The sequence below is a fragment of the Sebastes fasciatus genome, chromosome 4 (assembly GCF_043250625.1).
Source record: "Sebastes fasciatus isolate fSebFas1 chromosome 4, fSebFas1.pri, whole genome shotgun sequence".
Lineage (NCBI taxonomy): Eukaryota > Metazoa > Chordata > Actinopteri > Perciformes > Sebastidae > Sebastes > Sebastes fasciatus.
Window position 1 is genome coordinate 14,032,856 of NC_133798.1, and position 17,316 is coordinate 14,050,171.

General features: G+C 41.3%; 1 protein-coding gene across 2 annotated transcripts; it reads right to left on the reverse strand.

Moving 5' to 3' along the window:
* Nucleotides 1-359: 359 nt before the first annotated feature.
* csnk2a2b (casein kinase 2, alpha prime polypeptide b) lies at nt 360-15,586 on the reverse strand. Of its 2 annotated transcripts, XM_074632154.1 has the most exons (12): nt 14,734-15,586; nt 13,346-13,457; nt 11,582-11,683; nt 10,116-10,166; nt 9,851-9,910; nt 8,742-8,825; nt 7,349-7,459; nt 7,043-7,144; nt 4,739-4,839; nt 3,373-3,521; nt 2,501-2,584; nt 360-1,024 (listed from the first exon to the last, which is right to left on the reverse strand). In XM_074632154.1, the coding sequence occupies exons 1-11, from the start codon at nt 14,835-14,837 to the stop codon at nt 2,508-2,510; spliced, it is 1,053 nt and encodes a 350-aa protein (XP_074488255.1). In that variant the 5' UTR covers nt 14,838-15,586; the 3' UTR covers nt 360-1,024; nt 2,501-2,507. The 2 variants fall into 2 exon arrangements, with proteins under 2 accessions (XP_074488255.1, XP_074488256.1); XM_074632155.1 differs by lacking the exons at nt 360-1,024; nt 2,501-2,584 and adding an exon at nt 4,979-5,141 and having other exon boundaries at nt 3,380-3,521.
* Nucleotides 15,587-17,316: the final 1,730 nt, after the last annotated feature.

Sequence of the window (17,316 nt, forward strand, 5' to 3'; positions counted from 1 at the left end):
GAGTGAATGGACTACATATTGACCATGGGTGGCATGGACTGGGACTAAAACACATCTGTGTGTGTTGAAAATATTTAAACTTCAGCAAAACAACATTTGCATTCATCAGAGATGAGAGGAGACAGACTGATGGAAAATAAACACGTTGACATACCATATGATTTATCGTTTGGGCCAAGCTCCTAAAACACTGGATCATACATTTCCTATAATGCAACTTAATCATAGTTTTTGTTAGAAACCCCTGTCTGGACATTGTATGACTCTTTTCACTTATCACCATCAAGATCATCTCAAATCAGAAAGATGTCACACACCTACAAAAAGCAATAATTGACTCTCGACACAGGCAGACTTCATCTAAATAAAAATCATTTATTTTTCATTAATATTATTATTATCATCATTCTATCTAGAGAGAGTCCACCATGCCACTTTCAGAACTGGAGTAGTGCTAAGACGTCTGTCTGTCTGTCTGTTGGGGTACAGGGTGGGGAGGGAGGGAGGAGGCGGGTCAGACAGACGGATGGATGAACAGGTCGGGGGGGGGGGACTTGTACAGGCTCACGCTCCTGTTCATTCTCCATGCTGATGCAAACAAAGAGGGGATGATATAAAGGAGGGGCGACAGGAGAGGAGGAGGGACTGAATTGTCTTTAAAAGTAGTTTGTCCTTGTCGACCTACATGAGACTGAGCTGGGAGGAAAAAGACCATTTGGGGGACGATGGGGGGAGCAGCTTCAAGCTCATTGGTCAGGCTACTGGACAGGGAACCAGGACAAGCCAATCGCAGACTGATACAGAGGAGGAGGGTGTGTGTATACATGTCTGCCTGTGTGTTCGTGTAGAGGTGTGCTTGCATCGATTGCGTGTGTGTGTGTAGATGTGTGTATTCCGTATGCAGGTATCTGTGAGTGTGTAACTGGTCAGTTACTTTGATCCATTGTCACTGTACACTTGTCAAAGTTACTGTCACAACCGGGTACAAAGCTGAGGTAACAAACATCATCTTCTTCTTCCACTTCTGTAGAGAGAAAGACAACACAGGAGACAGTGTGAGGAGGACAGAAACGAGGGGACATAATTACACAAATCATGACATATAACAGACATTTCAGCCAATACTTGTAGTGTTATGGTGTATTCACACCAAGAGCGAAGGTAACTTTTCGTGTGGCGTGATTGCATACAAAATCAATACAAAGGGGCGAATAGATACAAATTTGCGCCGGGAGACGCGAATCTCGCGTGTTCGCGTAGCGCCTTTAGTATTGAAATATGCATTGAAATAATTCAAATTTGAGCGAGAAATTTGCGTGATACTGTGTCGCAAAAGCTTAGAAGCATTGAGATTCTCCTCCCGATGCCCTGACGTTGTTGAATCAGATATGGGGGAAACAAATACTGTAGCTGTCTGTGGTCACCCAGAGCTACGATAGTGCATCATATTTGTACAGAGACCGGACGAAACTCTGTGTATAAATGTATGTGTATAAAACACAGACTGTCTATGGTAGAAACAACAACGTCAAACAGAGCGTTTCAGACGGAGGGTGAAAAGAGGTGCAGCAGCACAGCCGGTAAGAGAAAAAGTAAAGTGTTTTTTGAACATTAAAGCTTGTAAACATATTCTAGAGGAAACTAGGGTTGTCAAAGTTAATGCGATATTAAAGCATTAACGCAAATTTGTATTAACGCCATTAGTTTCTTTAATGCATTAACTTGCGATTTTTAGGTTGTAGCGGGTTCAGTTTTAAAGCCAGAGTGAAGATACTGGAGTCATATGAAGAAAACCAGAAGAAACCTAGAAAAACCTGAGGAGTTCATTGGTACCAACCATGTCATACTAGCTTGCCATGAAGGAGGCTAAATAACACTGCAATCTTTCGCTAAATTTTGGTGAGAAAAAACTGACATGGCCATTTTCAAAGGGGTCCCTTGACCTCTGACCTTAAGATATGTGAATGTAAATGGGTTCTATGGGTACCCACGAGTCTCCCCTTTACAGACATGCCCACTTTATGATAATCACATGCAGTTTGGGGCAAGTCATAGTCAAGTCAGCACACTGACACACTGACAGCTGTTGTTGCCTGTCGGGCTTGAGTTGTTATGCTAGCTTGTTATGATTTGAGCATATTTTTTATGCTAAATGCAGTACCTGTGAGGGTTTCTGGACAATATTTGTCATTGTTTTGTGTTGTTAATTGATTTCCAATAATAAATATATACAGACATTTGCATAAAGCAAGCACATTTTCCCACTCACATGTTGACAAGAGTATTAAATACTAGACAAATCTCCCTTTAAGGTACATTTTGAACAGATAAAAAATGTGCGATTAATCATGGACAAACATGCGATTATTCGTGATTCAATATTTTAATCGATTGACAGCCTTAATTTGTATATTTTGAAAATCTTTTATCATGTGAACTATGTAGAACTTTTGAATCTTAAAAAATACAGTGACGAGCAAGCCATTTTTCAAACTGTTACCTGTGTTTCATCGCGCTGTAGTGTTGCCACTGGATACCATGTTGTTGTCAGAGTTCGACAGAGACTGCTCCTTTATTACTGGGTCTGCAGGAGGAGAGAGGAACTTCAGTTAATGCTACTTTGAGTTCAGGAGACTCCACTGTAGGTCCAGGTCAGCTACCAGCGCTCTTTTGATGTATTGAATGCGTGTTTCTGATTCAAGTAGATCATGAAAAAACATTACTTGTCAAAGTTGTTGAATATTAAGTACATTATAAGAAGATTGGCACCGGACAAAAACAGCTCCTCGCAGGCAATGTTCCTGGAAATAATAAGAGACGTCTTCCACCGCGTACATGTACATCCGACCTTGCCTCAATCTTCTTCTGAGTTGTCTGGCAGTTGGCGTCCACATTCAAGTGTTGCATTATCGCCATTTGTTGGACTGTCCCTTGCACCATCTATGCAAGGCGGAAATGTTCCTGAATGCAGTGCATGTGTGTGTAGTGAAAATCACGAGCGGTGCCTGAAAGGTTATCCCAATAAATTACCGTGAACTATGTGAGAAAGAGGCTTCACTCATTTCCTGTGTGTTTACATTTCTGATGACACCTGACGTGAACGCTCAGTGTTGTGATTTTATGCTGCCTTCACCTGAATTTGACACAACAGTGTAGCAGTTAGTGTTGATTTTACACTCCTAACTACAATCAAACTAACTTTGAGCACAAAATTAAGTTATTTGTCAAAAGAATTTTGGGCTTTAAGTTCAGCTAGTGTTACACACTGCACATATTTTCAGGTCTTTAGTCTAAATGCAACAAATCCCTCAGCATGTCTTCCTGCATCCCTGTGTGTGTGTTTCCTGTGTGAGCTGTGTGAGCCGTGCTTACAGAAGTAGGGGTGCTCCATGGCCTCTGTGGCAGTCAGTCTCTGTTGGTGGTCGTAGCGTAGCAGCTTGTCCAGCAGGTCCAGAGCTTCAGGACTCACCAAGTGCTGGTTCTCCGTCTGCACAAATTGTTCCCAGCGCTTCCTGCTCTGCCTGTAGGCACACACAACAACAACAACCACTGCTGAGGGGACGCCTACTACTACTTTGTATAAAGTCCATTAAGTCCATTTAGTACGAGCATTTATTGTGAACTCCAAAGTGTATTTCTATGTGTTCTATATGTGTGTTTTTCTTTCGTAATCTTTTCCTCAGACAAACCCACGCTCTGCTGCCACACTGGAGACTGGAATTACCAGACTCTCTGACCGTGGGATTTCCCAATCCTGCAAGCACTCGGTTCACCGGGAGGAAATCCCGCAGCACGCTCTTCTTTTGCACCAGTCAGTGGCGCAGATGCATCGGCACCGCTCTGTAACCCAGTCACAGACGTGTTCCAAATCCAGTCCGTAAAAAAAACAAACGGCCTTCAGATTTTTCCGTCATTGTTAAAAAAAATTCAGTCAATGACGGAAAATATTCGGTTAACGCGTCCTCTGGTCAGGACCTGTAGCTCGCGGTCTGAAATATGATTTTTCTTTTTCTCTGTTGCAAAGCTTTATGGGCGTGTTTACACTGTAGTATCACTAGCGCAATATTATTTTTGTGAATTGTGGCACATAGCAGTTCCAAGTGATGCGCAATTCATGGTGCCATCAGCAGCCGCAATCTGTTCTTTGTGAATTTGCCCGCCGATGTTTAAAAGAAAACTCAACATGGTACCTTTAAGAGTCTGTGACTTTGTGGCTCAAGCTGGTGCCAAAGACGTTTCCCTCCAAATTTCCCCTCAGCACATGAAAGAAGAGCTGCAGTGAAAAAGGTGAACTCATGTTTGCAACTACCACTGTGATGCAGTTTAAACTGGATTACAAGGAGGGCCTCAACAGATTTTATATGAAGCTTCCTTTTCCAGATGTGAACGTTAAAACTTACTTTATCTGACTGTATTATTATGGATAATCTCAAATGACAGTTTATTAGTCTTTGTTTCATCAACGGAAGTGTAAAAAGATTTCCTGACAGGGGTTGAGTGTGAGTCAGAGAAGAGGGCACACGCAGCACTGAGAAGTTTAAGAAACAATTTCAGTTTGCTCCTCAAGGACTTTAGCAGGGCAGATGCTCTTCTGACATTCGTACCACGTCACTTTGCTGCCCCTCAGGATATTTTTAGCCCATATTCTGACGCTACATTCAGCCCCACAGCAGCTACTGTACGTCCTAATAAGTGGGGCGTGATGGGAATCCCAGAGGCAAAGTCAGAGTGGACTTACTGTCCCAGCAGGTCTTTGAAGCGCGGGTCCAGTTCAATGTGGTATTTACGCAAGTAGCCGAACAGCTCGTCCGTCCCCAGAACCTTGGCAATTCGCACCAGCTAAAAGAAAACAACAAATAAAGAAATCTTTGTCACATCATGGTTGATACATTTATTCACTAATATGATTGTTAGCCTCTATGTTAAAACCTGCCCCCCTTCCTTCTCTCTGATCAACCTGCATATCAATGTTGCACACCTTCCAATCTCAAAGCTGTGGTTCTGTTAGTGCTGAACGACGGCGCCCTCTTCCTGCTACTACTTCCCGTTGACACTTGAGAGTGAGGCACCACAGACAACATCCGATAACGGTCCAGGATACAAGTACAGATTGTCTCCATTACATGTTTGGGACATCCTGTCTAACAGAGACACACGATGCCCCGTGTGTGACTGAGAAGCAAGCAGATTTTTTTCTTGTGTTTTTCAGTATGTATGCATAACATCAGTTATCAATGATCTTTACTGTCTCCTTTGACATGAACATGGTGCTGTTGTCACTGGTTGTGTAGGAGCCAGTATACATTTCATTAACGAAAACTATGACTAAATATGTTAGTCAATGACCTTTTTTTCCATGACTAAGATGACACGATACCGACATCATTAAACCCTGTGACGAAATCAACACGCAAATTTCTCTTTATTTTCACTGAAAAAAAAGAGCAGATGGAATATTATAGACTGTTTTTCTTCCCAATGCAGCAGTTTTGTGTGCTGTGCTGTGCTGTGCTGTGCTGTGCTGTGCTGTGCTGTGCTGTGCTGTGCTGTGCTGTGCTGTGCTGTGCTGTGCTGTGCTGTGCTGTGCTGTGCATGCCATATCAGGATGACACCTGCAGCACACAATGAACACAGTCAGGAGGACTCGGAGTAACTTACTTACTTAAAGGTGCTCTATACGATATCCAGAGCGATAATGTAGCAGAACAACTATTGTCTATGTAAAGAAATAGAGGAGTTATGTCTACCTGAGCAGAGAATGAAGTCACTCTCCCTCTGTGTGTGTTGTAATCAGAGCTACTCTGTGCTTCGTTGACATGCGCAGGCCGCGCATGCCTTTTAGTTCATGTTCGTGCATGTGAGCATGCCCCACTGGCTAGCTCACGGCCGCTGCTCTGCACTGCTCTCATACGGCGGTTACAGCTGGTAACGCCGTCCCAATCGACAGCGTTGTGACAGAAGCATCGCGCCCACCCACCGGTCCCCCCCCGTCCCCCCAGGTTAACACTGTTAGCTCTGTTGTCGCCCTGTTGAGAGCCGTGTGGAGGCAACAGATATGCTCTGAATTTCGTATTGAGCACCTTTAAGTTAGAGTTAACACTTACAACAACGGGGCTTGGGAGAAAGAAACAAGGTGATTGACTAAAACAGACTAAAATATCAACCGTTTTCATTGACTAAATCTAACATTTTGAAAGTTTAAAAGTTATGGTTTTCTTTTTTTTTTTAAGGTAAGACTGAAATGCCCAGAATTTAAGTCAACTAGAACTTGACTAAAAAAAAAAACAGGATATATAAATATGATAAAAGTAATGCCTAGTTCACACTACACGACTTTAGCCTTGATTTTCCACTCCCTGACAGTTTTTAGAGCTCCCCAACGAAAGCCCCAGATCAGAGGCAAATCGGCGTTGGCTTGCTGCTCGCATATCAGCGCTTGAGCGTCATGTGTGAACTGCTCAAGCCGATGCCTCGCAGAAACATTCCAGATATCAGCGTGATAAATATCTGGACCTGTCGAGGCCTCCGGCCACGAGCTGCAGCCAATGAGAGCGCGAGACACAGGATGAGGGGAAACCTGGAGGAGGAGGGTTTGCCTGTAACAGTAGGAACTTACTGTATGTGTTGCATTTCCAACACGTCGCAAAGTTGTTGTTGCACCTAGAGGAATAAATAGTAAAAAAGAGTGTGGAAGCCGATGGAAACACGTGCCAACAACATCAGCAATGTGTCTTGCGTATGGTATCACGACATTTACCGTGTATTTCTCGTATGTGTTTACGTGACAAAACGTAGTTTGGAGACTCATAGGGGATTCCTCCCGGTGAAAGACCCTCTGTCGCCGGTCAGTCACGTAGTGTGAAAACCACAACGACTTAAAGACTCCCGATTACAGCAAGTTGTGTAGAGTGAACAGGACTGAGATCTGACGACTTTGAAAGTCATGAAGTGTGAACTTGGCTTAAGAAAGACATTTGACTAAGGACTAAGACTAAATAAAAAAAAAAAAAATAGCTGTAGGAGCTGCACGTGTCAGACGCACCTGGTCATAGTTGTCTTGTCCATGGAAGAAGGGCTCTTTCTGAAAAATCATACTGGCCAGCATACAGCCCAAGCTCCACATGTCTAGACTGTAATCATACATCTGAAACACAAAATCATCAAACAGCACTGCCGATGATGAAAACACAGACATCAGAATTATACACATGTGCTGACAACATTTTCTCAAATATCTGTGACTGGCACATTTGCTTTTCTTGTGTATCTCTAAAGGGTGTTAAAATGTGGGCTGGTTCAAGGTGTGTGTGTGTGTGTGTGTGTGTGTGTGTGTGTGTGTGTGTGTTACCTGGTAGTCCACCAGGAGTTCGGGGCCTTTGAAGTATCGTGACGCCACTCTGACGTTGTACTCCTGGGATGGGTGGTAGAACTCTGCCAAACCCCAGTCTATAAGGCGTAGCTATGGAAACACACAATTTACCCTCATTCAACTTCACTTCACAGTTACCATTGAACATTTAAAAAGTCTAACTTAACAGGTGTAACCTCTTATAACCTTTAGTTAGCGACACACACTATTATAGGTGTGTGTCATAAATATTCTGTGGGGTTACTTCCAGGCAGAGACCTACGGGTCTGACAAATGAAACCAAGTGCTTTAAACTTGCATTCTTTCTAACAGCCAGCAGGGGGCGACTCCTCTGGTTGCAAAAATAAGTCTGATTGTATAGAAGTCTATGAGAAAATGAGCCTACTTCTCACTTGATTTATTACCTCAGTAAACATTGTAAACATGAGTTTATGGTCTCAATCGTTAGTTTCAAGTCTTCTTCAATACAGCATGATGTTCATTTAGTAAATTATGGTCCCATTTAGAGTCAAATAGACCATAAAGCAGGGTAAATAAAGTGCTATTCTATCCTAAACATCATCACACTGACGCGTCCGCCCTTAATGCCTCGTTGTTTATACTTGTGATCATGCGATCATGGTGTAGTTTGTTTATAGCCCAACGTTAGCTTTTTACTTCTGCCGATTTCATTAACACTTCAAAAATCATAGAAGTGGTGTTCATTTGTGGAGATTATCTTACTGAACAAAACGTGCAAGTATCATAAACGTGTGTTTATTTTCTGCAATGATCCAAAACCCAATGGAAAAATCCTATTGGCTTTTTGTCGAGGGAACCACGGCGGTGCTAACTTCCTGGTTGGCCTACAAAAATATGTCATCCCTGGAGCACTCTATAGACAGACTTCCTATTGGTGGCGCTCTTTACTTTGCCTGTTCTGCCATCATCACTGCTCACGCTTATTCGTTGGCAGATGGTAGTTCTTTGTCAGATGATCAGAACGGAGACAATAAATGCTTTCATGGACTGGGTACAGACTGAATAGTGCTGTAGCAGTCACCCACCGGGAGCAACAGAACACATGGTTATTTAGATGGAAATTACATCTGCTGTTATTTAAACATCTCACTCTGAGTGTACTCAAAACATATTTGATTATACATTATATGTATAAAAGCCAATGCTAAAGCATTAACAAACAACAATAATCTAACTCCTTCTCAAATGGGGGGAGAGTATAAAAAAGAGAGGACTGAAAGGATGAAGAGCCAGAGATAAAATAAACAGTGAGAGAGAAAGAGAGAGGGGCTGAAATAGCGGGGTGAGATAATATTTATAGTGTGTGTGGGTGTGTGAAGAAAAAAATCTGACTATTTAAGGCACCACCTACCTTTCTCAACTGGTGGTCGATCATCACATTGTGGGGTTTAACGTCACGGTGCATGATTCCCATACTGTGACAGTAGTCCAGGGCCTGGCACGCACACATGCACACACATACACACATTTAATATCAGAGCAGACAAATATATAAATATGTGGACACAGTCTTTTGAATTCCCAGGGACCGTGCCAAAAAATTTAATATTTCTGCATACTGGGGTCCCTAAACGGTCTTGGAATTACATAAATTGGGTATCACTGTAAAGCTGAGACTCTTGTGGATCCAAAGAGCCCAATAGTATTCATGTCTTGTGATGATGTTAGTCCCCATAGTAGATAGATAGATAGTAGCCATTTCATTGTAGTGAGACCATTTTTTAAAACTTGACCTCACTGTATAAAATGACCTTTGGTGACCTCGAGGATAATCACAGCCTCATGAAACTTTATAGCCACAAACTAGAGACCTAGGGCATTCAGAGGATGGATGGCTTTCCTAGGTAGATTGACAAAAAGGAGGTTTCTGTGCAGTTTCCAGAACAGAAGAGTTCGCCATCAAATCATCGAAAAATGCAATTCTTGCAGAAATCTCCAAATGTCAAAAGTTTTTGATACCAAATCACAGCATGGCTTTTTCTATGGTGTTCCTCAAGGTCTTGGTGACTTAATGTGGTATTTTGGAGGGATTATTGATAATTTTTATCAATTCTAGTGGGAAAAAAACGATTAAATTTAGCACCAAATCTGTGTAACAAATCAAACCAAAAATTGCTGCAACAATTTATGAGACATAAGTGAGCATGCATGGCCATCACAAACTTCTATCATCATGTTCTACACTTTCACAATGTATTTGTATTAATTAATTAATTAATTAATTAATTCATGTTTATTTCTTATTAATAACTAGAACAACTTGACACACGGTGCTGAGCTGCATCTCAAATTAATGTTCAGGTTCCCAGCTTTCAGATGATATACACCACTTGTATGTGACATCTACTGTTTATCTACCCCTGAACATCCCCTCTAAAAAAAAAAAAAGAAAGAGAGCGTAATGGTAAGGGGTTAAATTCAACATTTTAAAAAAAGGGGGGAAAAAAACAAAAGTCTCACCTTCAGTAGTTCATACATATAGAAACGGATATCATAATCTGTCAACTTCTGGTACAACTCCTGCAGGAAAAAAAACACATTTACATCAGGATTTTAAATTAGTTCAAGGAAAAAGCTGTGCCCCCCCCCCCCCTGCACCATTATCCCCCTACTGATTAAGACACTACAACATGGGACATGAGGGCCCAGTGAAGGCAGAAACCATTCAATGTGACCTCAAAACCCTAACAGCTGAGCGGACCCCCAGAAGCATGCAGCATCGTACCTTGAAGTCTGTGTTATTGATGCATTCAAAGACGAGCGCTGGAGTTCTGGACTGTGCAGCCGCCACAGAGAGACAGAGAGAGGAGGGGAGTGACAGAGAGACCAAATCAGTCCAAAACAAGAATGAACACAGAGCAGCATGTGGCTCATTACTGATTCAGTCACCTGATTAACTACAGATGCTGGAAGTGAACTGGACCCAAACCCGACATATAGCAAAATCATCTGCATCACGCTTGATATAGTCGTTGCTGCTGGATTTCAAGCAAACTCTCCAAAAACTGTGATAATCATTTTCTATCCACTTTGGTTCCCTTTGGTAACCTGATTCCAAACAAAAGGACCCTGCAAGGTTCCCACCACTGCACTGAAAGATGCCAGAGCTAAGTCAGTGTGCTGCCATGGCCTAAAAATATTCTTTCTTCCTGGTTTGTTTGGTATTCAGTCTGGTTTACAGCACAGTCTTAAAGGGTAACTTCTGGGCAGCTGCTGAACGGGCTGTAACGTAACCGCTCGAGGCAACTCCTCACCATCAATGTAAGTCCACTAAAAGTGCTTATTTTTGTTTCAAAAACTATTGTCCCCGTTAGTCACTTTGACACAAAAACATGGGAAAATAGGATCCAGGTTGAAAGATACCAAAGTTGTCTTTTAAGATTGAAAATATAGGAATTTGGTCTATTTGTAAAACTCCCTGATAATTTGTCAAATTCCTGACTTTACTTAAATTCTGATATTTCAAAATTTCCCCATAAACTGAAATAAATAATCACAAGATGAGTAACTGGAAACTGGAATAACATTGTTTCTTTCTTCCACATAGCAGCAGGTTTCACCCCAATGATTAAAGTAATAATCACATCAACAATCGGTGCATCCCAAAAGTGATTATATAATTTCAACACCAGTTTTATGAGGATGGAAATGCATTCAGCATGTTTGTTAGACACAATGTGTTGTGGTGAGAAGCACTGAGAATGAACATAAATGTGTTTGTTTACAAAAAAAAAAAACTCCACAGGGCACCTTTAAGTTGTTATGTGTAGTTATATCCTCAAGTTACTTTACACATAAAAGATTGATCCCAGTCAGTCGCATGCAGTAAGGTTTACAGATTTTAAATTGAGGAATTGTTTCCTTGTTATCGACCAGTAGCCGAGCTCAGGGATTGGAATCGGTATTGGGAAAGAAAAGGTCAGATCAGTGCATCCCTGGTTGTCATGTCCTTACAGGAGTGATTAAAGCAAACATCACACATGTAATGTTGAGTTGTGTCCAGAATCCTTCTGTTAAATCAGGGCACCAAATAAAAAAAGCCAACCAACGTCTCATACCAGCCTCCATTGCTATAATGAATCCAATGAACTGACAATGTGAGTTCATCTTTTACCAGTATTCTTAACATTTCATATGCTTCAGTCCAACACTTATTCTAAAAAAGGACAGACATGCCATTATCGCGCCTACCACTGGGTCTTTGACTGTGTCCACCAGTCGGATGATGTTGGTCCCTCCTCGCAGGTTCTCCAGGATCTTGATCTCTCGCTTGATCTTCTTCTTTTTGACCGGCTAATTCCATAGGACAAACCAAGCAAGGCAAACAAAGACAGGGATTTAGAAGAGAGGTCTTAGGGTACAAGTCCAGAAAAAAAGAATAGAATTACCACCTTGCGGTTGTACGCCTCCGCAACGAGTCAAGTTGCAGTTTACATGGTGTTTCTGAGATACTGCGCTCACGAGAATGGGACGGACGGACAACCCAAGATCATAATGCCTTCGGCCGAGGCTATCGCCGGCATTAAAATCACATCAAGATGCAAAAGATAAAGAAGATGAGTAAAGCTGGAAGGATTAATCGATTAGCTGTCAACTATTAAAACAATTACCAACTATTTTGATAATCGATTTATTGGTTTGAGTAATTCTTTAAGAGAAAAAAAAGGTCAAAATTCTCTGACTCCAGCTTCTTAAATGTGAATATTTTCTGGTTTCTTTATTCCTCTATAACAGTAAACTGAATATCTTTGAGTTGTGGACAAAACAGGACATCCGAGGACGTCATCTTGGGCTTTAGGAAACACTGATCGACATTTTTATAGACCAAACAACTAATCAATTAATCGAGAAAATAATCGACAAATTAATCGACAATGAAAATAATCCTTAGTTGCAGCCCTAAAGCAGAGAAGTTTGTCCAGGTGCTACTCCTGACTCCTGATCTTGAACCGGCTGATCCTACTCGCCGTGTCGCTGCTGCTGCATTCCAGTCTGTCAGTCTTTGTACGACGGCATTTAGAGCGGGCGGCAGGTTGATGTTTACATTTAAATGACTGACAGATAAGCCTTGACTCTGGCCCTTGCTAAATGGCAACGGTAACAGGCATCCTCATCTGTCACCTGCATCACCATGGCCACGATTAATCACAGACAATCATGCGATTAATCACGCTTAAATATTTTAATTTATATATATATATAAAAAAATAGATATTAATATAAATTAATCCATAAATATTTGCCAGGCAATTTTTCCACAAGGTTTCAAGCTGCTACTGACAATTATTGTCATTATGGATTGATCTTCTAGAGCTGCAAGGATTAGTCGAAAAATTTATCGGCAACTATTTTGATAATCAATTCATCGTTCAGGTCATTTTTCAAGAAGAAAGACCAAATATTTGATGGCTACAGGTATAAGTTCAATTCAATTTCAATTCAATTTATTTTTATATAGCGTCAAATCATAACAGAAGTTATCTCTGAGCTGCCAGGAGAATATCACAAGAACATCTTCCTATAGAGAGGAAATAATGCTTTCAGAATCAAACATACATCCAGCTATACGAATGATCATATCAACGTTAAAAATGTTAATAGTGTGTGATAAAAGAATCATTTATAAAGTGCACATTAGGTTTATTTTCCAAGTGAGAATTTACTGCTTTTTCCTTGTAGTGAATTATAGTAAATTGAATATATTTGGATTTTGGACTGTAGGTCGGACAAAACCAGATTAAAAGAATTATTAGTTGCAGCCCTAGATTGATCTGCCATTTATGTAATGTTTTGTCCGACCATCAGTCCACTCATCACATCACATAAGACTCATTCTTCATATTACACTGAAATTCATATTTTATTCCATTTCAAGTGGAGGGCTCGAAAACCACACACACACACTCAGCAGCCAGGACATTCAGCATTTAGCTCCAGCGAGATCGAACCGCTCACCTTCAGGATCTTGACCACCACCTTCTCATTGTTGGTGATGTTGATGGCCTCGAACACTTCACTGTACTTCCCTCTGCCCAGCTTACGAACCAGCTGGTAGTCCTCCTGGTTGCTATAGGGACAGATGGAAGAAACAGTGCAAAGAGCTGGGGTGAGAAAGCGAGGAAAATATATTTCAGCATCAGCATAAAATTTAGTCTGAATGACGTGATTTCTGGCTGTGATCTGCAGACAGAAGTCAGCAGACAGACGGGGTGAACATGGGGACAGAGATGGAGGTAAGGGTGGTGGTGGTGGTGGTGGGACTGTGAGACAGTGCAGAGCAGCAGGGTGGTGGGCTGGGAGACTGTACTATCAAGAGTGTCATCACACCATCACAGCTACATGTATAATAATAGACACCCATCTGCCTTCTTCTTCTTCTTCTTCTCTGGGTTGGGTGATGGGTTGAAGCGGAGCACAAATATAAATCAATCAATTTAAAAAGCTATACAAAAAAGATATTTTTGGGGGGTTTATGGTTGAGGAAGAGTTGTGATAAGGGTTGTTTATATCTACTTTTTAACCCCAGATGGATTTGTGGGTTGTAAATAAACTTGGGATGCTGTTCACATATTTAATTTGGGATGTAAATAAATCTGGGATAGTTTATATATTATATAATATTATCATTCTATCATTCTATGACATATGAGTTATTAGAGAAGTGAGAAAGGGGTGTAAGGAAATATAAGTTTTACTTCTACGTACTTATTTTCGGACATTATTACTCTTGTTTTGTTTGTTATTATTTTGTATCTGTTTTTATTTATTTTATGTTCGAAATAAAGTCTTTCATTCATTCATTCATTCAATTAACAAAAAATAACTGACACCCAGTGAAATGAGTACTTTTAGTGCCCCTGGGAAATCTGGGGCTTTCGTACATCTAGCCTTTTATTTTACTGTAAAAGATTAAACTCTGTCTGCAGACTAAACAAGTAAAATATGCTGAAATACAAATTATATGTAGACATACAAATTAACTACATACATAACAGCTTTTAATTAATTCCCGTAGATAAACATCTTGGTGGAAAATAAATCTGGGATAGTTTATATATTATATTACATTATATTATCATTCTATGATATATGAGTTATTAGAGGAGAAGTGAGAAAGGGGTATAGGGAAATATAAGTTTTACTTCTACCTACTCCTTTTCAGACACTATTGCTCTTGTTTTGTTTGTTATTATTTTGTATCTGTTTTTATTTATTTTATGTTCGAAATAAAGTCATTCATTCATTCATTCTTCCACACATGCAAACAGAGAGCTGCTGCTGTCAGACACATCACATGCATGCAATCAGATGATCAACCTGCAGTAAACACATCATGTCCTCACTTCCAGTTGGGTACGTGGGCCTCGTAGTCCCAGTACTCCCGGCTCTTCAGGGTGTTGACGTCTGCGTACACACGGGACTTGCTACCGGCCACCGGACCCGGCATGGCGAGACCCGTGGCTCGGGTAACTGGACTTGTTTGCTGGGTGTGTTTATGAGGTGTGTGAGGTGGAACAGCCTGGCTACTAGCTCCCCTCTGCAGCCAGACAGAGAGACAAGCCAAAAGAAGGAAGAGAACCGGTGATGGTGATGTCAACCGGGGGTTCGCTGCAATCAGTGCCCGCCGAGCAGCGCTCTTTGGGCGGATTGTCAGAAGCAGCAGAGCCAGTGGAGGTGAAGGCTCGTAGTGGAGGCTGATAAAGAGTCTGGGTGATAGTGCAGCTGACTCAGGGGTGTTGAGGTAGAGAGGAAACGGACCCCTAAAAGGCCACAGACAGGAGAGGAAAGGGGGTTTAATATCACGGGTTAACACTCCTAAGCAGCCCTCGTTAAGGGCCCTAACCGGTGGTAGCCGCTGGACGGTGCTGGAGGAGGAGGTTTGTTGTTCTCGGTGGTCCGGTGTTCGCTATCAATCAACCTGGCCGACCGGAGGGTAAAGGGGGCGGTGGAGCAGCAGCAGAGATCGATGTTGTTAGCTAAGCGATGCTACTTCAGCGCGGAGATGTCGCACCGACGAGGAGCGCTGCTGCTCGGCGCCGTGCACCACCACCACCAGCATCGGAGGAGCAGCCGCGTCATGTGCGACCGGACCGGCTGTGTGGAGACGGAGAAGCAGCGACGTCCTCTCTCGGTGGGGCCCGGGATTCGGGGGGGAGTTTGTTCTGCTGCAGCCAACAGACCTCCCCGGTCCTCGGTGGAGAGCAGAGCTGAGCGCAGGAGAAGGGAGGCGGATTGGTGATTGAAGGGGAGCGAGAGAGCCGCCCGGATGTGAAGCCAGCTGGCTGCTGCCGGGGTGAACATGAGGAATGTCGGGATGAGCAGCCGCGACACAGCGCCACCTGGTGGCCGGGATGAGACAGCAGCAACACACTGGAGGAGGGTTTCATTGGCCAACATACTAGTGCAAAGATTGTTTATTTTTTAATACTTTATTTTTTTCAAGATTGTTTTCATATTCATGCAAAGATTAGACTATTTTATCCATATTCCACATTAACATTTCCCCCAAATTAACAGTATATGGGTGTTTACTCCGGGCCTTTTTAAGTCCCAGCAATGACATTTTGGATTTTTGTTCAAATGTATAATTTTATATTCTTTACAGATTATTTACAATAAAGATAAAAGTTATATACAAAATATTAGATGGTCTTATTAATATGATGCATACTTTACATACAACTACCCACACGTTTATGAATTAATTCAAATGATCTCCACCTTGACTAGCTACAACATTAAAATGCTGCTTATATGTTAATGCATCAGTAATAATAATCGATTAAAATATTTAATTGCGATTAATCGCATGATTGTCCATGATTAAACACATCATTAATCGCAAATTAACCACACATTTTTTACCTGTTCAAAATGTACCTTAAAGGGAGATTTATCAAGTATTTAATACTCTTATCAACATGGGAGTGGGCAAATATGCTGCTTTATGCAAATGTATGAATATATTTATTATTGGAAATCAATAAATACAAAACAATGACAAATATTGTCCAGAAACCCTCACAGGTACTGCATTTAGCATTAAAAGTATGCTCAAATCATAACATGGTAAACTGCAGCCCAACAGACAACAACAGCTGTCAGTGTGTCAGTGTGCTGACTTTACTATGACTTGACCCAAACTGCATGTGATTATCATAAAGTGGGCATGTCTGTAAAGGGGAGACTTGTGAGTAGAGAACCCATTTTCATTCAAATATCTTGAGGTCAGAGGTCAAGGGACCCCTTTGAAAATGGCCATGCCAGTTTTTCCTCACCAAAATTTAAATACAATTGGAGCATTATTTATCCTCCTTGGCAACAAGCTAGTATGACATTGTTTTTTCTAAAAGAAATTCTAGTTTTATATCATAGCAGTATCTTCACTCTAGCTTTAAAACTGCGAAACTCTGAAAGATCGATTGTGTTAATGCGTTAAAGCAATTAGTGGCGTTAAAACAAATTTGCGTTAACTTTGACAGCCCTAATATAAATATAAAACTATGGCCCAGACTGGTCATCCTTCATGAATACTTTTACTTCTGATAATTACCGTGCATCTTGTAACATTCTGCTTCAGAGACATTTTGTGGTATTTTTCAGAACTTTATTATTAATACACATTTTAGAAAAAAAAAAGAACTCCTGTAAGTTTATAAATGAAAAAAGTTTTATTTGTTAGTGCTGTGTGTAATTGAATGCTACATACATACAGATAATCTTAGCATGAATGTACACGTCGCCACAAAGTTTATTTCTTTTTTTTTTCAACATCATTCACATAAACTACAGTACAATTTGAAAAAAACAAAAACTATAGGAGGGAACAGTGCAGTGAGGAGGAGGAGGAAGGGATGAGCACCAGTTCCCAAGGACAGAACACAGGAACTAACACAGCAAGCATGCAGAGAGCAAGAGACACCAGG